This window comes from Camarhynchus parvulus, chromosome 17 (assembly GCF_901933205.1).
Source record: "Camarhynchus parvulus chromosome 17, STF_HiC, whole genome shotgun sequence".
In the NCBI taxonomy this organism is placed as follows: domain Eukaryota; kingdom Metazoa; phylum Chordata; class Aves; order Passeriformes; family Thraupidae; genus Camarhynchus; species Camarhynchus parvulus.
The window spans coordinates 1,856,484-1,878,889 of record NC_044587.1 but is presented as its reverse complement, the minus strand read 5'-3'; the positions used below and the strand labels follow the sequence as shown (position 1 = coordinate 1,878,889).

Genomic DNA, 22,406 nt, shown 5'->3' with positions numbered 1-22,406 from the left:
GTTAAGTGAGAGAGACAGAGCCAAGCTGGGGAAACTGGAACACAACCCCCAACCATTTATTTATGCTTTTATATAGGGCTGCTTTCTCTTGTCATATAGTTTATAGTCCCTCATTAACCTCTCCTGCTTCATGGTCACCTGTATGAGTGTTTCTGAAGGTACCTGGCTGATTAAAAATAAAAATCCCACCTCACATTCCCTCAGAGCTTGAGGAGATCCCCAGCAGCCGCCTCTGCCGCATCCCCAGAGCTCTGAGCATGAGTCACCTGGCTCCAGTTAAACAAAATCAAACCTTCCTCTTTCAGATCATCTAAATTTGGGTGAGCTTTTAAAATGGTTTTCTTTAAACTTTCATTTCCATCAGTGCCTTTTTTTTTTCCTATTGGGAATGACAAAAGTAAATTGGATAGGCTGTTTTAAAGATATTTCTAGTGATAAAAGCATAATTGGGAAAGACTCTCTTCAGAGCTTTCCTCCCAGTTATTATGACACAGAATTGCAGAGAGACACCTGAATATTTGGGTTCTCGTCTACAGCAAATCTTTAACCAAACCTCAGTATTTTCAGCCTTTCCCATCACTGTGTTCTGGATGTTCTCAGCTCCTTTTGGGAATTGAATCAGCTGCACAGGACGAGTCTGTGCTCATCTGGAAAACAGAGTTGTCCCTGTATTTTTATTTTTTTATGTACCCAATATGAAAAAGAAGATGATTCTGGCTAGGAAGAGGAGGGCGGATGAGCAGCACGTGAAGGCTTTTCCTTGGTGCAGGGTGCACAGAGTGATGTCCCCCTGCCGGGCCGGGGAGCCCCCGCTGTCCAGCTGGGATCTGCCTCCTTGACCTGAACTTGTCGCTGCCCTCCCCAGTGCTCATTCCTGCACTGCCTGAACGCTGGCGCCGAATTCCTCACGTGTGGCCTCAAAACCAGGCATGGACTTCAGGGAAGAGCGAGCCTTGGGTTTCCTCCTGGAAGTGCCTTTCTCGGCTGCCTCACAGCGCGGGTTTACTTCTGGGTGGGAATAGGAAAGCACGGCTTGGCTAAAATTCTGATGTTTTCCATGGCTGCGGAAATGTGTGAAACCCTTAAATCGGGGAGGATGCTTGGTGCTGGGGAAGGGACTCCTGTCCCGGTGCAGTTGCTGAATTGGAGCAGTTTCTGCCTCTTGTTACTGGAGGTACAAGACAGGATAATCCAGGGAAGCTTTCCAGCTCCTGCTGAAGCTCCTGATCCGGGGGAACGGGGCTCATCCACAGCTGAGCCTGTGGCTGGTCATAAGACACCACAAAGATAAATTTGCACAGAAGTCTGGGAAAAATGACAACTGAGGATGCAACACAGAGAGTTATTGTGCAGATGTTGTTTTGCAGCTCATCCCACTCGGATGAGGTTTCTCTGTTACCTGCCAGCCTGGGAGAAGCAGCAGCCACGCATTCAGTTCTTGGCCACCATTCTGGGTCTCTGAAATGTTTTCTGTCACTTCCTTCAGAGTAATTTTTGTGCCATCAAGGGAAGGAGCTTAGGTGCAGGATTCTGGACAGTTCACTTCTGACCTTTTGAAACAGTAAAGGTGGAGTGAAATTTTTTATCTGTTTCATGTATATATATATAGTTTTATTTTCTTCCATGGCTTAAAGTGTTAATTCTGCCCATTGAAATGTAATTTTATGGAGCAATATGAGCCGGAGGCAGAATCTTCGCTGCCATCAGGACCCAAATGGTAAATAGGCCCTTTCTCTAATTTGTGGGATGTGCTATAACTCAGTTTGAATGTTGAAAGGAAATGGGCCTCCAGGGGAGTCTGGAGCACTGTTCATTCAACTTCTAATTAAAGTTTTCCCCTCTCAAATTTCACTTTATTTTCCGGGGCTTTTGCTCCATGATGATTATTAACATGTGTCCCATGGCCAGGAAATCATTATCCCCTTCCCCAGCGCAGCCTTTCCCGATCCCTCCCCGGCAGATGAGCGCGGCTCGGGGCCGCTGCTCGGGGCGGGCGGCGCGGCCGGAGCCGGGGCCGGGAGCTGGGAATCCTTCCAGGACACTTTGATCAGATGTCTGGCGGACAGGATCCAGTCCAGGATTTCTTCCAGCCTATGCTTCACGTTTCAGGAGCCCAGGCCAGCTCTGGCTTCCTATTCCTACTCCAGCAGCCTTATCTTTTTGGGGGCAGGAGTTGTTAGCACAGTTTATCTTGCTCGCTTGGAGTCCTCCCTCGGCTGAGACATGCACTCCGGTGCCGCCTGCTTTTTTTTTCCTCTCTCTCTCTCTTTTATGTTTTCTTCTTGTTGTTTTTCTTTTTAAATGTGTCAAGTGAAGAGTTCCTCTTCCCCCCTCTCCCTTTCCCCTCCAAAGAACCACCCTCCAGTTCATTAAAACGCTGGGACTGTTTTGCTCCTGTACCAGAGGGGAGAGTGAACCTGTGCCTGCATGCGTGTGTGTGTAAAATAGATCCAAAAATGTCCATGAACAGCAGGAAAAGTTCTGGGAGACCGTCCTACTACTACCGACTGCTCCGGAGGTCCCGACTGCAGAGACAGCGCAGCAGATCCCGCAGCCGGAACAGGCTTAGCAGGGGTAATTGCGAGCTCTTTCCTTGCCGTGCTCAGCCCGCTGCCGTAGGTAGGTGAGGATGAGGAGGGCCGCTGGCCCCGCGCCCCGGGAGCGGCCCGGGCTCTGCGCAAGGTCAGTGTGCGAGGGACTGGGGCCAGCGTGGCTGCTCTAACCCCCTGTGCTGCCTCTAACCCCGGCTTTCCAGCTAACCGGGCTCAGCTCTGCACTCTGCCATTGAGGGAACTGCCTCTCCGAGGTGCTTGGAGGCCTCACTGATGCTTGCAGAGCTTTGGAAAGCCGTGCTTAGGAGATGGGGTCTCTCTGCAGAGATGTATGCCTGGAACTTCTTGTTCTTCATGAGCCGAGGGTCACCAGGGGCTTGAGATGACAAAGCTGAGAACAGTTTAGGGGTAGGATTTTCCAAAGAGCCTAAAGATTGTGCTCCCGAGGCATTGCAGAAACCTGTGGGACTTGAAGCCCCAAATCACTTTGCACTTTAAAAAATCCTGCTCTAAAAGGGCTTATTTGTCCTCAGCAGCAGGAGGGAGGTCCACAGAGGGATGTTTCTGTAGGGCACAGGCAGCCCATTCCTTCTACTGGAGGCAGCAACTGACCCAGTTGCATTTTTAAAACCAGCTATTCTGCCTTTCTCTTTCTTCTGCTGTGAAATAACTGTTTATTGGTTCTTTTCCCTGTCGTTAAAGCAGCCAAAAAGTGGGAGTATGTGAGTGTTTTCCTATTGATTTTTTTCAGAGGAGGGGAGAGGGTTGTGTTTGCCCTGCAGTCTGGCAGTCCTGGTGTATTTATCATGCTCTGAGCCTAATCAAAGCCATTAACTGAAAAGATTTCCCTTTTTCTTGTTATTGTGTGAATAAAAAGCACAACTGCAACTTTACATCAGGTGTCTGTGCAAATCCAGGCTTGGACTTGTCTCAATGCAGTTAATTCTGATTTATGAAGCAGATTTTAAACTTTACTCTAGCACTGTAAGATTTAGCTCAGTGCAATGTCCTCTTTCTTCTTTTCCTGGCACTCAGGATGATTTTAAGGCTTTTGAATCATTGCTGAGAAAACAATAGGAAGCTAAATCAGTCCCTGAGCTTCAGCTTTTCCTTCAGACAGTGGTTTTCTTTGCATGATTTTTTTGTTGTTTTGCCTGTCAGGGAGGAGCGTTTGTAAACTCCCAAACATGTCCCAGTTCCCTTTCCCTCTTTATTTGTGTGCTGTACAAAACCAAAATATTTTACTGTCATTTCAGTTACTGTGACAAACGAAATGTGTTCAGTTTCGTTTAGGTAACCCAAAGTGAACTTAATGGCATCATTTGTCTGGAACACGAGGAATATTCAGGCAGATTTGATGGAAATGGGAATCAGCCCGAAAGTTTGTAAGAAATTGGATTTGAACCAGCTGAAATCTTATTGCTGTTGATCTTTCCTGGAGTATTTTGTGTTGTCTGTGGGATCCCTGCCTCTCAGCAGTGACTGACCTCCTCTTATCTGTACATCTGAAAGGGATTTGCAAAGCTGGATGAGAATTTTCTCTTTATTTTTGATCTGTTTCTGTTGTGCAGTGGTGGTGTCACACAGCAGGTCGGGGGGCTTGTCCAGGCTGGGCAGGGTGATGGAAGTGCTGGAATAATGCAGCAGGAATACTTTCCTTAACAGTTTTGTTCCCCCTGGAAGACTGATGAACTGTAGGGGTCTGGGGGCTCCAGGAACAGCAGGAAAAGTCAGGCTGGGGTTGCGCAGCTCTGGGAGGGCTGAGACCCAGTTTGGGAAATGGGTTTTGCTTCCTGAGGTACAGAGAGAGCCATTCCCTCAGGAAAGAGCTGCTCTGGTGCTTCCAGCTGGGCAAAGTGAGCAGAGTTTGCATTTTCTGTGCAAGGATCTGAGGGAGGGAGGGGAGAGCTTTGTGTTGGGACTCCAGATGGAGCCAGCCTGCTTCAGTGTGCAGAAAAATGTCCAGGACTTGGAGCTGTTGGCAGTGACAGCAGCTTGTTCAATGGTTCATGTGATGGCACCCTCTGTTGTGGAGCTCTCTGGTCAGCCCTGGTGCCTTTAACACATCCATCACATGTCAGTGTGTTTGTCACTCTGCCCCTTTGGGGGGCCCAGGCTGCAATACCTGACCAGTGGCACTGCTGGGGAGGGCAAAGCCAAGCAGGAATGAAGGCTGATGAGATCCTGCCCCCAGCACGTTTAAACAGTGCCTGTTTGGGAGTGGGTAAAGCAGACAGGCTTCACTGCACTGGAAATCTCTGCTGGAAGGAGGACAGTGCCTGAAACCCCCAGCTCTGCCTCCACAGAGTCAGGACATGCTGCAGGTAAACATTAGTTAGATAAAAATCTACCTGCAGAACCCCTGGACCATCTGTTCAGCTCAGAGATGTGTGGGACTGCAGGAGGAATCATGGCAATAATTATAATTATTCCCAGGTGAGCCATCTGATGTAATGGAAGGTACTTGGGAGGCAGAGAGGGGAGAAGGAGAATTTCCAGTGACAGCAGCACCTGCTTGTGGCTGCACTTGGGTCCATGGCTTTCTTCAGGATCCCTCCCTGCTGCTCCTTACTCACGGACACGATGAAGGAATGGGGGTCAGTGGGAAGTGTTCTGAAAGTTCCCTTTGCTGACAGAAACCGCTCACGGTGCTGCATTCCCAGTCCCATCTTTGAGCCAAATGCAGCTTTGGCTTCAGGGCTTTCTTGTGTAAAACTCAGCAGGCAATCAGCTGGCATCAAAGCCCTGAGAATTTGAGAACATTGGAGTTCCTGATCTTGAAGGTTTCGTGTTCCTGATCCTTCTGCCTCTGTCAGCCTCAGACATAAATGTCTTGCTCTGTGTTCTGTTTATCACAGATGCTTTTCAAGGTGTTTTATGAAAAGGATTTTTATTAAACAGACTTTCTTCTTCCTTTGCTTTGATGGCAGCTGTGAAGAGAAAACTGACTGATCTTCAGCAAAACCCAGAATTTCAGTGCACTGAACACTGAGCTGGGAGGCCAAGGTCAGGCTGGGTTTTTTTCTCAGCACAGGCTATTCAGATACACATCTGTTGAAAACAGCTGGAATTTAGTCTTTGTCTCTCTGTTTGATGAAATCAAAACCTTTTAAGTGATAAATGAGAGATCAGTTTATACCCAAATAATCAATACCTTGGAGGTTCAGGCACTTGCTTGGGACAAGGGAAGCAGAGATTGGAAAATTGTCCCAGCATGTCCCAGAGTGATATAACAACTAAGGAGGTTTTATTATATTTAAAGCCAACTGATATTGCACTCACCTCCCACTAATCTTTCCTAGCTGAAAGTCTGTTCTGCAGCATGTTAACAAAAATTGATGTTGGACGAGGAATGCCAGGTGGAATTTCTCCTCTCCACCTCTGCAGGACTTTGTTTTTCTTTTAGGGGCTGGGAGCAGGCAAGTGAGGAGCCCAGTAATAAATATTAGCAATAGGCTTGGGTTTGGTTTTTTTTTTCCAAGGGTGGTGTCTTTTAAATGCCAGGAAAAGGAGACCTTCCTGCTTTGCACTTTTTAATGATCATTGCTTTGTTTTTCAAGTCTCTTTTGTGGCATTTTCTGTTTCACCACAGAAGTCTTGCAGTCTTTCATTGAAATTTTAACAGCATGGCTGACAGATGCCCATAGAAAAGATATGCAAAATGTTTAAAGCTGGGCTGTTTATAGGAAATATTCACTGACAGCTGTGCTATTTTTAGCACCAGTGCTCCAGCTGAGACTTTGCTGTGTTTGTTCAATGCTTCATTGTCTAGTAAAAATTGAGACTAAATTTAATGACTTGGGAAGTGGTGTGTGGAGGAATTCTGGAATTGTTTTGATATTAAACAACACTTAAATCTCAGAATCCCTTTAATAAGCAAAAATTTAGAGTGAATTTATGGCAGGCAAATTTATTGGACTGACCCTTCAGCAGGAAGGAGGTGGCAGCAGTGCTTCAACTCCCTTTGCTCCTACAGCAAACCCTGACCTGCTCCCACCTCCTCCAGAAATGCAGGAACATCCACACTCAGTGAGTGTTCTCTCTGAGAGGTTCCTACGAGATCAAAAATGAATCAAGTTGTAAAAGTTCCCCCGGGAAACCCCAGTGGGAATCTCTCAGGAGCACTGTCACTTTTTGCTCATCTCTTCCTTTATCTCTGTTTCCAGCCCTCTCCTCCTGGCAGTCCCATCCTTTTCCCCTGACAGAGTTCCTGAGAGGGGCTGACTGCTCTGCAAGGAATGAAGTAGCAGATCTGCTCTCGAGTAATGCAGAATGAGTTTTTATCTACAAGCTGTGGGTACTAAATGAGAAAGAGGTTAAAAACCCTGGTCTGAGTCCAAACTAGAATTGCTTCCAAAAACATGCTTCAAGGGGTTTCAGCAGACTTTTAATGATCACTCATGTATTAGAGTAAGTTTGTCTCCTTACAGCTGTGGCAGTCCAAACAATTTAGACACAGAGCTGCCTTTTAAAGCTTTTAAACCTGTATTTCCCCTGAAGGTCTTCTAGTGTGCCACTAATCCCCTAAGTTATTGCACTGAAGGCACTCTCTAATCCTTTAATTCACTCTGCTCTCAACAGAGATGGGAACAAGCTGGGTCAGGGAACGTTCTCATTTGGGCTTTATCAGTTTTGCTTTTTTCAGCTCAGACACTACTGAGCGTGGTTTGCTCTCCTTTGCAACACTCCAGAGAATATTTTAGAGTCAGACACAAATTGTTTGTGTGTATGCTTGTGAAAGAAGGTGCTCAGAACTCCTGACTCCTGTCACTGGTTTGTGCAGCCTCGGGGTCAGGCTTTTACACTGAGTTCCCTCAGGCCCCTTTGGGAATCAGAGAATGGAAAAATGGATGGCTTTTTGAGAACTGTGCACCATTCCCCATCTAGAGCTGCTGAGGGTCAAGGAGCAGTGTCAGCCACAGGTAATTTCTGGAAGCTTTTTTCCCCCAGACCTACACAAGAGAGAGATTCTGACTAATGTTTCTTGGTGCTGAAGGTAAAGCTTTGAGGTGATGAGCAATGCCAGACAAGTGTTGTGGTTTTACTAATAAGCATAAACTCTAAAAGACTTGTTAGAGCAACACATGGCCTGAATTTTGCAGGTTTGTGCTGCCCATTGGTTTTTTCCTTGTATGAGGGGCATGTTCTTATTGTAGGTCTGGTTTGGAGAGCCAGGCTGGGACCACGAGCAGCTCCCAGAGGCTCATTAGGAATCCCAGGCTCTCACACTGCTCCAGAAGTTCATCTTAAGTTGAGCATTGAAGCATTCAATTGGATGAAAAACATGCCCTGCAATTGTATGGACTTGGAGAACCCTGACAGGAATAAAGACAACCAAAGTTTTGCTTTGTTAACATTTGCACTGAAAGAGGAATCCTCAGATGCTGAGCTCTTAATGTTTCCTTTGAAGAAACCAATTTATGTGAAGTGCAAGTTTCTTTTGTACCTTACATGCTCATATTTTTGGTTTCTTACAGCATTTCTGCATCACTGAATTTCTTTTAGAGTCAGAGATCAAGCCTGGGCTTGTTCTGAAGTACCCAAATGTGCTAATAGGGGAACTGGTGTAAAATTTGGCGTCTGGAGTTAAATTACAGGATGCTTCTTGAGCTTCTTGGTTTCTATAGGAACAAGTAATAGTCATCCTTCATGATTAAGCAGTGTCCATGGTAACCAAACGAGCAAGTTTTAAATGAAAGATCTTTTCCCTTTACATTTTTAGCAGTCAAAGGTTACCAATTATTACCTTTATACCCTTAGACAAGAACACATTTTGATGGGGCTGGTGTGTTTGAAATGAGAACATTTGGTGTTCATTTACATAACTCTGCTTCTAGGATCAGCTAAAAGTCAGGTGAACACCAAAATGAAATTTCAGAGTGGGGTGGGGTTCATTAACCCCCCCAGGAGGGTGAATGTTGGTCACTAAATTGCTGAATTGCTCTGCAGGGTTGCAGTGTTGCTGTTCAAGTGCCCATTCGCTCCTCGGGGTGACTGCAGGGCAGTTCTGGAGGGAGAAATTCCAACACAGATCTGGCATATTTTTTAGGATGGAAAATGCAAATGTCAGTGTTGGTGTAGGTAAGAACATTCTCCTGCTCCCTCCTGTTTCAAAAATAGGTTGGGAAGTGAAAACACGACTGGTTTTTAATGTTCCTTGTCTCTCCTTGGCACTGGTGTTATTTGCTTGAAAACTGCAGAGTGAGTGTGCAGCTGCCACCTGCAAGTGTTTGCAGAGCAGGTTTGTGGGAGAGGAGCAGAAATACCCACCCACCCCCAGAGGAAATAAAAGGATCAGTCACAATAAATTAGGATTTACATTCCACAATTTCTAATAGTGAAACAATTGCTAAGAGAGTCTGAGCAGCCAGAGGAGAGATGGATGGGGAACAGCAGTGAGCAGGGATGGGTTCTCAGCAGTGCTTTGGCACAGGGGGCATTGCCCAGGTGTGCAGAGCTGCTGTGCTGACACAGCTGTGCACACACTCACATCCACACACAGCAAAGGCACATCTGTGCAAAGAATACCATTCATTTTATAGGCATTCTCTTCTATTAATGCCTATTGAAGTGCAGGAGACTTGTTTCTGTTTGCCAGGGGAATTCTGAGGCCTCCTGCATTAATGTTTGGAAAACCAGGAAATCCCTCTCAACTATCCCTAACCCTGTCCCCAGTCCTAACCCTCCCTGACTTGAACTGGAGGAACAACAGTGGTTCCAGACTTTGCTGTCACTGCTGTTTTGAGTTGCTTCCTCATGACAGATACTGTATTTTGTGGGGTACCAAAAATCACTGCCATCCATTACTTAAAATCCAGTATTCTTCTGTGTTTCCAGTGAAACTGTCTCCTAAATAGCCAGTGTTAGATCCCAACCTCCTGCTTTTCTGAGCAGAGTTAAAGTTCCTTGGCTGTTGAGACAATCTGAGGTGGGTGAGCAGGCTCTGGGCATTGAGACTCTGTGAGGCTGCTCTGAGAGCCACGTGCACCATGTGAAATTCAAATCTTAATGTTTGGTCTATTATGCAGATGGATGTGAACAGAGATACGTGTGTGACCCCATTTATCTCTCTAATGAAGTGCCATCAATAGAACATCTGTTTCTTTGCTGTAGAAGATGAAACCTCTGATGAATCATGCTTATAAATTAAGTATTTATTTATTTAATTTGCATTTTACCAGTACAGACCTGTTCCAGCAGCCACTGTGCATGGCTGGAAAAATGGCCTGGGAATTAGCTGTGGGAAGTTTCCATTCCTCCTGAGGGTGCTTCAGGTGAAGGGAGCTGTTCTGGCCTGCTCAGCTTAGCTGTCCAGGGCACTTCTGGGGAGAGCCCCCAGCCAACCCTGACAGGCAGGGGACAGAGCCAGCCCTGTCCTGGGTGCTGTGTCCAGGTGACACCTCCAGAGACAGGGACAGGAATTGCAGAGTATGGAAGTTTCTCCTTGCCCTCAGATTGCCTCTGTGGATAAAGTGCTGCAGGAAAGCTCGTGGTGACAGAGCAGAATCTTTGCAGGAAGGTTCAGCATGATGGATGAGCCTAATTTAAATCTCCCCAGAGCTGACTCCTTGTTCTCCACACTCCGTGTTGCTTGTCTTTATCATCACATGGGAGGAAGCTGATGTTCCACTTCACTTTATCATCCTTTCCACTTTAACCGGGGTATTGGCAGTCACCACAGTCTGGCCCCCAACCAGGATAGAATTTCAGCTTTTTCTGATGTATTTTTAAAGTCTTTGCTTGATTTCAATTTCACCCTGGAGAAAAGGCTCCTAATGATATGCCGTTAGCAGAGCAGGAATTTGTTCTGTGGATATCATAGCAGAGGAAGATAAATATCATACATATTTCATTTTAGAGACTAATAATGAAAGAATAAAAATACCAGATATATATACACATATCTAGTTAAAAAATACCAGACAGTAAAGCAGAGTTTGTACTACAGGCTGCTCAATCAGCATGATTTGCTGTTTATCTTTAGAAAGGGAGGGTCATTTTCTGGATGCCTTCTATTCTGTCCCTGGCACCAGGTCTGGGGACTGTAGCTATGCCTCATGCACATGGATCTGATCTGGTCTCCAGGCTTGTAACACTCAGAAGCTGCTGTGTTTTCAGACCTCTCACAGTGAGAATTACCTCAGCTTTCCTTTCCCATTAGTGCTATTCTTTTCTTTCCCTTTTTCCCTTGGAGAGGGATTTTCCCTTGACAAATAGGTTTAATCTGTCTCCTCAGGTAAAGGATGTGTTCACCTGGATTTCTGGAGGGCGGGACTTGCCCTGGGTCTCTGTGAGAGTGCCCGGCTGTGCTGGGATGGCTCCACAGCCGGGAAAGCGCAGGGAAAGTGCAGGGACAGCGCTCTGAGCTCCGCTGACCATCAGGAGCCCCACAGCCGGAGCACAGCTGCAGAATTCCCCGCGCTGCAGCTGGGCCGGGGCTGGAGCGCTGGGCCAGCCGAGGGCCTCCAGCTCCATCTAGTGAGGCACCGGCACCGCGGCTGGCACACACGTCCCGCTGCTGGGCCGGGCACAGCGGCCCCTCCCGGGCTGGGGGCATGCGAATCCCAGCCCAGCTTTCCAGGAGGGAAGGGGCTGCGGCGCCCGGTGGCCAGAGCCCGCAGAAGGGCGAGAGAGGAGCCTTTGCTGCTTGCACACAGCAGAAAGAACCGTGGCAGATGCTGGGAGAGAAGTTCTCTTGCTGGGTAATAGAGAAAATAGAGGAATAGATACATATCAAGTACTCAGAAAAATAGCAGAGCTTTTTTTCAGTATTAGATTCAAGAGCCATTAATAGCACTGGCTCAGGAGCAGGATGAGGAATGTTAAATCCATGATATCCAGGAACCTGACACAGAGATGAGGGGAGATCCATTAAAGTGCACAGTGTGCTGTGGCAGAGTTCAGTGTCACTCCAAATCATTATTTAACAAAGAAAAAGCTCTTCTTTCAGGAGTTCTTAGTCCCACTTTGAGAGAAGATGGTAACAGATTTTAGCTGAGGGGACCAGTTTTCACTGATGTGAAACCATCAGTGTGTTCTGACGTTTTCTGGGATTTGTTTTCTGTATTCCACCCACTTCTAACAAGGCTCTTCAGCTCACACAACTGTCCCAGCCACCGTTCTTGGAGCTGCAGAGAATTGTGTGGCTCTAAGTGGTGCTTCAGGTGTGCTTTGCTGCTTTTAGGCAGGGGCACAGTCATCAGAGACACACTGAATGTGGTGCTTTTGTACCACTGAAGTCACCTGAGAGGGAAACAAAGGCACTGGCAAGAAGCTGGCTCAGTTTGGTGTCACTGCTGTGGGGAGCATTAACTGTAGGCACAGACTCAGTTGTTTAATTCGAAGTATTTGGTGCCAGAGTGTAGCCCAGAAGGCAAGTAATGATCCCAATTTATTTTTTTGTTCTGTATGTAAACAGTTAGATAAGGGAGAGGGGTTTCTACAAGCTGTAGTTCTGTAAACAGTGTCCTTAATTGTCTGGAAAGGTCATGAGAGCATGAGAAAATGTGAAACTATTTCTGCTTGGAGCATGAAATGACTGGGGAGTAAATCAGTGATTCTGATGTGGAAGAGTCGTGGGTACAGCCAGGGGGATTGCTGGGCTTTATGGAAGTTTATGAATGTTTAAGCCAGAGATTCTAAGATGCAAAAGAAATAATTTTATTCTAAGATAAGGAGCAGGGGTGACATGGCTTCCCCTAGCCTGGAGAATACCCTCTCTGTGTTCATGAGTTTTGCTTTCAGAGGAATCTGCTCGTTCAGAGGGCACCAGCACCTGCCCTCAACTTCTGCCTCATGACCATTTTCATTTAAAAATCTATTTTATTGCCTAATAGAGGTTTGGTTTTTAATTAATTTTGTGTGGTTCTGACATTGCTGTAAGGGATTAGCTGGAATCCCAGGGTCAGCAGGGCTCTGGGTGATACATTCCAATAAATACTGCAGGTACCTGAACCCCAAAGGTGGCCCTGCAGCTGCATTCCTGGGCCAGCTGATGGGAGCAGGAAGGGCTTTCATAACCTCTCACAGCCTCTTTGTCACTGGAAATCAGACATTTTGGCACCTCTGCTTCCCACTCAAAGTTCTTCATGTCTTGTGAAGAGGAAAGTTGGCTCAGCTCTGTGTTTATTATTTTCTGTCGTTGTCTGTTCCGCTTTTTAAAGTGCCTCTATTCCCTCTAAATCCCCATTTGGATTCAGACTAAAGATCCATCTTTTCTCCCGGGCTCCTGTGGCCACCCAGAGCTGTCTGAAATGTAGATTTTTCTGCAGCCTCTCCTGAGTATGTGGAATCACACAGACACTACAGATACCTGTTCTCCAGGGATTGTTCTTAATTCGTAAATGCTACCGTGAGCCACGTTAAATCACTGTCACCATTCCTCCTCCTCTCGTCTCTCGGGTTTGTAATAAGGACTTATTAGATAATGCAGAAATTAGAGGAATAACACCTAAATTCATTAAGCAATAAAATTAATTCACGGCCTGTAATTGTACGAGCAGGAGACCGGTAATTCCTGTTCGCCGCGGTTTCACAGAAACTCCGCCCTGGCAGCGCTGGGGCAGCGGCGATGCCGGGCAGTGCCCGGTGGGGCAGGGCCGGGCGGAGCTCAGCGCCAGCGGCGGCTCCGTGCCCAGCTCGGGAGCAGCCTGACCTCTGCAGGGCTGCCCGCGGCACCTTTCCCCCGGCTCTTGGCTCTGAGGAACTCGTAGTTTCCTGCATCACCTGCAGAGGATCTGGTGAAGTTTTGTTGTGCTCCAAAGTCTCCTTTCCATAGCCCATCCCGCGGCGGGAGCAGGAACCTGCGCTCCTGCCGTGTCCCGGTGCTGCTGCCTGCTCTGGCATTCCGGGCATTCCTCCCTCTCTCGCTGCCTCTGATGAAGTCATCACCTCTCCTTCTCTCCTTCCCGGCTCCTTCCGAGTGCCATGGCATGAGCGCTGCTCACCAGCACGGCTTCCTTCTGGTGAGTTCAGGGAGAACATTTCTCCTTGCTGACTTCTCTCCCAGCGCTCAGGTTGGACCTCCCTTTGTTGTCTGGAGCTGGAGCAGGTTCTTATCAGGAGATCAACTTGCTGGGAAGTGCCTGCTTGTTGTTATTCCATCCAGCAGCCTCGCTTTGCTTTTGTTCACGCTGTCTCTTCCACTGGCTGATCCCTGGAATTGTGCGAGGGGGGAAGTGTGAAGAGAGATGAACAAACAGCAGTTAAAGTATTTTATTCTCCATAATGAGAGTGTAATCCTGATGATCTCTTGCACTAGTTGGGATTCTCAGGAGCAGGTAATGCAAATGGAAGAACACCTCACTTGCTGAGTGAAAAGTAAACAGTAGTAACAGCTGTTTGTGTGTTTGTTACGCATAACAGCCTGCTTGGAGCAGTGTCTGGGAAGTGGAGTCAAAGGAGGCAGTGATGCTGAGTGGGTTAAACAAGAGTTTGGGTGCCAGGAGCTGCTCACAGCCTGTTCTGCTGCTGCCCTGGAGCCCTGGGGAGATTGCTGTGCTGCTCCATAACGATTCCACAGCATGAAAAACAGGCATGGAAGAGTGGAGTGAGGATTAATTATTCTGTCAGTTCCAGTGCCTTGAATAAGTTAACAAACCAAATGTGTTTATTACTGTACAGAAAGAGTTTCAGAAATACTCATAAGCCCGAGGTCCTAGATTAATGTGCAGTGTTTGCAGTGCTGTGTGTCCTCTTGGCAGTGGGATATGATCAACTTAAAAACCTCCTGGTGCCCTCCACAGCCAACAACGTGTTGGCCCAGCTGTGTGGGGATAACCTGGGAGAGCTTCCAGGGGGCTTGATAATTTCAAGGAAGTTTCTCTTTGAAGATCTTACTCTGCGCAGGGGGAGACCCAAAACATTGCAGTCTTGTGTAAATATTTGGAAAAGCAGGAGGCCCTGTTGTTTATTTCTCTCTCTCCTGTGTTGTATAACGTGGATGAGCTCTGGGCCCTCTGCGCTGTTGAGAGGTGACACAGAACTGCCACCATGTCTGTCCAGACAGAGATGGAAGTTCAGGAGAGGCTGGGAAGAAAAGGCCAAAATCAGACACTGAATCTGATCCCTTGAAGCTTGCTTATTTTATGCACAAGTGGGCAAATTTGACGGAAGTCACAGAAAATGAGGCTGGAAGGGATTTCAGGAGGTGTGTGATATCTGTCTGCCCCAGGAGAGGGGAGGAAAGGCAGCCCATTGTCCCTGAACCTCTCTGGCAGGGAGAGCTCTCCCTCTCTCTGTAACTGTCCATGGCAAGATGGGACTGTTTCCAGTGCCTAACCCAAATATCTTCTGCTGCAAATGAAGACATTTCTTTCTCACCCTCTGGTGACAGTGGAGAGTTTTTATTACTGGCTTACAGTGCCCTTCTCCATGGCCCTGGGCTTGCCATGGCTGATGCCAGGCCCTGGGCAGAGTGACCCAGCCTGAGATGGTGCCTCCAGCCCTGAAGAGGTAAAAAGGGCACTTAAACCTTTATATATTCATACTGCTCACCAAGTAAATGCTGTACATTCCTGGAGTTACTAATTTACCTGTAAGCTATTTTTATTAACCTTTAAAACAAACAGCTCCCCCCCATCCCCTCCAACACCCACACCCACCCCTCCTTCTGGTTATTTCTGGTTTCTTACAGAGGGTTTTGTAACATCTCTCCTGCAGTGAAACCCACGGTGCCTAAACAGAGCTAAAATGGAGATTTGACTCCAGACATTTCATGAACCATAAGTTTAATAATTATAGGAGGGTTTAAGTGCTAAGCCAGCTCTGTGTTTGGTCTCGGGTCACAGTGATGTGTTTGCTGGTTCTGCTTGGGGTGTATTTTAATGATGAAATAAGAAGCTAAGCTGGGGGGCTGTTACCCCCATACAGGTGCTTTCCCTCGGTGCTGAGCAGTGTTTGGGGAAAGTAATTTCTTGTAGGTCCCTTTCACACAATGCCATCGTTCCTGTTTTCCAGCCAGGTGTGTGAGAAATGCTTTAAACAAGGTTCATTTTTCCGGGCATTAAGAAAATGCAAAGCAGTTTCTTCAGTTGTCATCTCGAGCTCACTTTCAAAATGCTGAAATCAAGTAGTTTCTTTATGACAGTCCAAAAACAAAAGACAGTTCAAAGGAATGGGGTGGGAGCCTGAATCTTCTGAGAGGAGATGACACCAAAGGATTTTCCTGCTTGAGATTCAAAGTGCAGCTTTCTGCAGAGAAAGTGCCCCAGCCATTTGAAGGCTGGTTGGAAGCTGGGAAGGCAGAGCTGCTGCTTTGGGCTGGCTGAGTTTCACACAGGTTATGTGGCAACCAAGGACGATGTCACTGAGCCAGCACCTCACCCCATCCATGGCTGGAATCTCAATCTGTTCTTTTGGAGTGGTTTAAGACACATCTCAGGAATGGTTGGGTGGAATTGCTGGTGTTAGTTTCTTACAGTCAGGCTTGGCAAGGGCAGAACCTTGCTGAGGAGACAACGACCATGGAAATGCTTGGCTAAGGAGGAGTCTGGAATGGTTTTGGGAAGGGAAGCTTGTTACAAGGTCTGAGCATCACTCAATGGCAGTTCCATGGTGCTTTTAAAGAGGGTTTGTGAACTGGGGGAACAAACTCAATTCACAAACCCTCTTTACAATGCTGTAGCTGACCTGTCCTAACATCTTTCTAAATCTCCTCAGTGTTGAGCATAAGTGTTAATTTTACTTTTTCAGCGCCCTCCCTTCCTTGCCAGTGGGGAAGGAGGTAAGTATTCCTATCCTCATTTTATACTTTATCAAAAGCAGGATTTAATGATTTTTTCCTGGTTCCAAAGTAAATTGCTAGAGGAATTAGAGAGGTAACTTAAGCATCCTGTGCCTCTAACCCCATTAGCAGTTTCCCCGAGGAGGATCAAATCCACGAGTGCACGGGTCTGTACTTTGCATATAATTCTCACTCATCTCAATGCAGTTTCTGTTTACTCATCTGCAGACTGGAAATAATGATAATGCCAACCTGTCAGGCATTATCTGAAGCTTACAGTTGTATAAAAATGCTAATTGTTGAAGGTGAAAGTCCTGCTGGTGGAACGTTGCTCCAGGCAGCTCGGGGACATGCGAGCGGAATCCGTGGGGTGGTCGCGCTGCCTCGGTGGCGAGGGAGACGCCACATTGTGCAGGGGCTGCTGGCACTGCTGGGCTGTCCCTGTGCTGCTGGGTTTGTGACTGTCCCTTGTGCTCTGTCCGCAGAGTCGCCCCCGGAGCGCTGCGGGCAGAGGCGCAGCATGCCCAGCGGCATCTCGGAGAAGAACCCCAGCATGGAGCCCGCGGCCACCACGCCCTTCCGCGTCACGGTCAGTGTCTGCCCTCTCCACCTGGGCTCTGGGACCCTCAGCACAGGCCTGGGGGGAAGGAACCTGCTCACCCCAGGAGAAGAGATGCTGTGTGTGAGACTGCTGTGTGTGAGACTGGCTGCTCACTTGTTTGTAGGGGATGGGTGCTGTCAGACACTGTTAGCAACCAGCAGCTGGCAGATGTAACCTGGTAGAGCTGCAGGGTTTGAATGGAGGCTGGAGCTTCACCTGGGAAACTTTCCTGGAGAGGCTTCCTTGGTGAGTCCTGGTGCAGTGTATTCCTGGGTGCATTTACCTGTCTGCAGCTGTACAGTGGGTGCTCACACTCCTACAGAGAGAAAATCTCTGGAGGAACCTGTCATTGACTCACAGGACATCTGCCAAGCTGGGATTGCCCAGAGCCTGGGATCTTGTCCCAGCAGGAGCCTGGAGGAGCCATCCACTTTTTCCATGGCTTCAATCCCTGTGCTTTGAGGTGTCCCTGGTTGTTCACTACCATGACTACCAGAGCTCTTGGTGCTCCATGGGAAGAGCAGTGCTGTGTCATTGACAGACAGGAGCAGGGACCCCAGCAATGGGATCTGTCAGTGCTGAGCCCTGGCTGGCACTGCCTGGTGTCAGCAAGGTGAGGAGTGTGAGCGCAGAGTCCTCTCCCCACTCCTTGCTCACATCAGTGTCTGGGCTGGCTCTCAGCACACACAGGTATTTTTATTCAGAGAAGACACAAATGGTCTTGCAGCAGGTTTACTCCATGCAGGTTTTCTCTGCAGGCCACACCTTCTTTACAGACTCAGCTGCTGCTTACCAAACTCAGGGAGGCAGAACCAGAATTTCAAAGCAAAGACAATGGTGCAATCTGAAAAAAAAATAATCTGAGCACACCCAGTTCACCTGGGAACATTTGCATTGGTGAATGAGTCATGATTAGCAGTTTGGACAAGTAGTTTATTTTAGTTCTAGAAATTGTTCTTCCAGCCATCAGAACCTATTGATCTTAGTGAATGAGTATCCTTGAACTCTAAACAACTACTGCTGGTTGGTGAAAACAGCAAAACATGATGGGAAAATCTGGATTCTTCACAGGACAGAGGATTTGGGAATATTTTTCTTAGTGTCCCTGTAGTCAAAGAAAAGAAAAAGCAGTTTATTCCTTTCCAATGGCATATATATTGCTTTTGGAGTTTTTAGAGAAGCTATTCCAGCTTTGAGCAGCTGGTGGTGGAGCAGCTGATGTGGGATGCAGTTCTTTGCTTTAAGCAGCTCTGTTACTCAGTGTGGATTAAATAAGGGCAGCCATCACATGGGTAATACATGACATTTGTCTTCTCTGAGTTCAAATCCAGCCTCATCTCATTTCTCCCCTGCGCCCCCTCCGAGTGTCACTGCATTAATATGAATGGCTTCATTAGGTACAGTTGGTGCTGCTGCCCAGCCTTCAGCAGATGTCTGACTTTAGAAATATATTCTCCCTCACCTTCCTTCATTAAGCAGAGGAACATTAGCAGTCAGTCCACTCCAGCCACTGGGAATAGTAATTAGTGCCTTAGTTTAGTGGTAATGGGATTATTACTTTTGAGCCTGCTGTTGTAGGTTTGGAAATTGTAAGCTTTTCATATTTTACAGCTGATTGTTCTTCCCTGACATCTCCATCCTTCTGCTGTTGAGTCTCCAAGGGCCTGTGAAGCTCAGGAGCCATTGGTTTCAGCTATTTTGGCAGCGTTGCATTCCCAAATGCTTTCTTTCATTTCAAAACTAGAGCAAACTAGGGTGGAAATTTGGGAACTTCCCTTCCCATACAGAAGTCTGCCAGGCAGGTTACAGATAATTGGGCATTGTGGTTTTTGAAAACAAGAGCTCCTGGTAGTTTTTGAATTACAGAATATAAACCTTGAAAATCAAGTCCTGTTCTTACCCCTTCTCCTGAAAGAAATTTTTAATGAAGCTTCTTAAACTTGGAAAAATCTCCTCAAGTCCTGGTTATCTCATGCTGTACAAGAATTATTTTCCATGTAAATCCCTCCCTTCACTTCCATGCTCTCAGAGCTCTGTATGAGCTGATGCAGAATGAGAAATTCGAGGCTCCAGCCCCAGTGAGGCTGGACCTGAGCTGAGCTCCCTTGTCCTGAGCCTGCTCTCAGAGCCAGGTGTTCAGATTTCAGTCCCCACTTGCAATGGGCACCTGGCAGCAGCTGGTGATGCTGCAGGGCTGGGGACACCAACATGTCCCTTCCCCATGGCCCTGGTTAAAGCCCTGCTTGTAGGAAAAGGCAGAGAAGCATTTTGCCTCTCTGCATTGAATCCTAATAGCTCCAGGTGTGAGATGGGTTATACCTGAAGTTTGTGGGGTATTTTGTCAAACTCAGGGGCCAGAAGCTGGGCAAGTCTGCTGAGTGCCAGTGAAACCCCTCCCTGTGCCCCCCTTGCAGGGAAGTGCTGCAGGGGAGGATTTGCTGAGGCTCACTGGGAGGACTCACTCCCATCCCATCAAGCACTGCCATCTATTGACTCCTTCTGTTAGAGCCCAATTTCCTTCGTTTTCTGGGAGAATATCCCAGGCCAGCTAAGTCCAAATTGCCAAAAAACTCGAGGAAGCATCTGTATTCTCTCTTTTACTAGACAGAATTTAGGATTTCTTTCTCCAGCCCTTTAATCCTCAGTTCTAGCATTAATAATTTGCTTTCCAGGAGCACCAAAAACACTTCAGTACTTCTTCTGGTTGAAGCCACATTGGCCTCAAAAATCCCCCAAAACCACACCAAAACACAGTTTTTTCTTGTCCTTGTAACATGAACTTGTTTTCCTGCAGTTTTCCTGCCTGGTTGGGCTCGGTACACAGCTGAATTTGCAGTGATCCATCATGAGCTACTCTTACAGCATTCCTCCATCTATCCTGGTTTTAATCCTTGATAAATGAAGTATTAAATACTAATGGCAGTAAATGGAAACTCCTGGAGAGATGAAAGTGAAGAGCTCTTCTGCCATTCCTCTTCACTGAACATAATCCTAAATAATGGGATCCCAGTTCAAGCTGTGGACAAGATATTGAAGGATTTTTTCCCCAGGTTTTTGCCTGTGCATAATACACTGTATTTTCCTTCTTTTTTTTTTTTTTTTATTTTTTTAAGCAGTCATGTAATATATATTATGATGATTTGAGAGATTCTTTGGAGAATTTATGTTCCTGTATTATGTGGAGAGTGGAGTGGCACTTCCCTTGGCATGATCACCCCTCTTTAATTGAAATGTAATTGTTTACTAAACCATTGCAGCTCAAAGGGAAAATTACTGTCATTTTGGTCTGTGGCTGCATACATTAAAGTGCCCCTTTTGCAGGGATTGAATTTTAGGAGAATAGGAACATTATCACAGATGATATATAAACATAAAGCCATTATCATTAAACTGTCAGCTGCAACTGATTTTGGGTAACCAGCGCTAGTGGCAGCAAGAAATATGGAAATTACTTGGAGAATGTATTTGTCAGTTCAGTCACCACTTCTGCAACAGGACATGCTTGGAAGCTTTGGGGTTGTGAGCATTTTAGGGATTGGAAGAAAAATGAGGTCATTTTCAGCCTTTGCAGTTGTTTGCAGTCTCCCTGGTACTGCTTGGCAGAAATCAGGAGGGCCCATCTGGCCCTCAGAGGGTTTGTCAGGTACCCCAGCACCAGACCTTGCACCCTGAGCATCCTTTGGGGAGGGATTTCCAGGTTGGTTCCTACCACCCTCATCTTCCAGCTGGGAAAACTGAGGGAGGGAAAACGGAGCTAACTTAAATTTGATCATTCTCCAAAGCCCAAAAATACATCCTGAGCTGAATTTCTTCATTTCTAATTCCCAATCCTGGTGTTAACCACTAGCTAAGCTATTCCTAATTACCTCTCTGAAATCCTCCTCAGTTTCAAGAGAATTAAATATTCTCCAAATTGATGCTGTAATGTGAAAATGAGTAAATGGGTTCCTGGACTCCCAAGTCCTTGTTCCTAGAGCAGAAATGCTTTGGATTTCTTACTATCTCTGCCAGCACCTCATGTTGTCAAATTTCTAATTGCTTGTTATTTAAATTAGAGCCCTCTGCCTTATTTTTCTAAGTCATCTTATTAACATAAATCTGTGAGTATTTTTGATCTTTAATTTTTGCTGTCCTTTATGAGACATGAGATAAATTCTAGTTAAGGTATGAAGGATAAATTTCATTTTGAAAAAGGGAATCTTTTTCCCTGCTCAATGCTCCCTAGCACAGGGATTGGAAAGTGAACTGACTGTAAAGATATTTTTAATTCTTTGAGTCTGACCTTGTATCTTGAATTTTTTTTAAGTAAACCTGGAATTTCCACTTGGGGAGTACTGGAAGGCAGCATGGTCAGAGATAGGAGGGACTGTCAGATTTCAGCACAGAGCTGCAGTCCAAACCACTGAGGATTTATGATGTGCATCAAGCAGGAGACAAGAATGACAGGATAAAAGACATGGTGCTATGACCTGCTTCACTGAAAGGGGCTCAGCAAGGCAGGGTATGGATTTTTTCCCTTTTTGAACTGACTATGTTCCAGGGAGGTCTCTTTGTCAGAGCCTGCAGCTGTCTGAAGGACAGTTTTAGAGAAAAGAAGAGCATAGGGCTCATCAACAGCTTAATTCACACACTGAAGCCATTTCTCTACAGAATTATGAGTGATCCTGCTGTAGTTTTTGTGGGGTTCTGGCTGCTTTTGATTGCTGTCACACTGGGGGGCTTGCACAGCAGAGGGTACCCGGGGCAGGGCTGGCTCTGCTGTGGGGCAGTGAGCAGGGGATGGGACATGAGGATCCTCACAGTGCCCAGGCAGAGCCCTGGGTTAACCTGCAGCTTCCACTGAGAGGGAAATGCCACAAATCACCCAATTTCTGTGCCCCAACACTCCTGAAATGTGTCCTGGACTAGGGCAGGAGCTCACGTTGTTGCTTCCTGTGTGAAGCTTGGGCAGTGGATAAACAATGAAATTTCTGCTTCTGGGGAAGATAAAGTCAAATACTGAGTGGGAAAGAGGAAAACAAATGTTTCAGGAAGCTGCCTGGCTCTGCAGAGGGTCAGGATTGGCACAATTCCATTGATTTTGTTCAGCTCCTCCAGATGTTTACACTTTCTCAGCCTCTGAGGATGCTGCACTGATCCCTGTGGGCTGTGTGAAACCCATGACTCCAGACAGGGCTCAGGGTCCCAGGGGGAACAGCAGCAAATCCTTGGAGTGGGACAGATTCCTTGTGCCAGGAATGAGAAGGAAGGAGTGAGAGTGAGAAAACAGCTCCAAACTCCCTCTCCCCAGAAAGCCTGAGCAAGTTTTTGTGGGATAAACCTGTGTTGTGCTCCTCATTTCATGACTCTCCTCAGATCCCTCCATTCCTCCACTCCTGGGGAAGCAGTGGTGTGGCCAGATGAGAAATACCAACAGCTCCTATGTGTTTTCATGGAGAGAGCCCATGGGAGGAATATTTAACATTTAGGCAGTAAGTAGGGCTAATAGGAAATGCTAATTCACATTTCATTCTTTTGATCAGTGTATATT

The 22,406-nt window shown here is 46.8% G+C and overlaps 1 protein-coding gene across 1 annotated transcript in view; it reads left to right on the top strand.

Moving 5' to 3' along the window:
* Positions 1 to 2,031: 2,031 nt before the first annotated feature.
* Positions 2,032 to 22,406, top strand: part of DAB2IP (DAB2 interacting protein) — a 120,716-nt gene continuing 100,341 nt past the window's right edge. The window contains 2 exon segments of the mRNA XM_030961204.1: positions 2,032 to 2,574; positions 16,761 to 16,864. Coding sequence (XP_030817064.1) covers positions 2,457 to 2,574; positions 16,761 to 16,864 — 222 coding nt within the window. The 5' untranslated portion in view covers positions 2,032 to 2,456.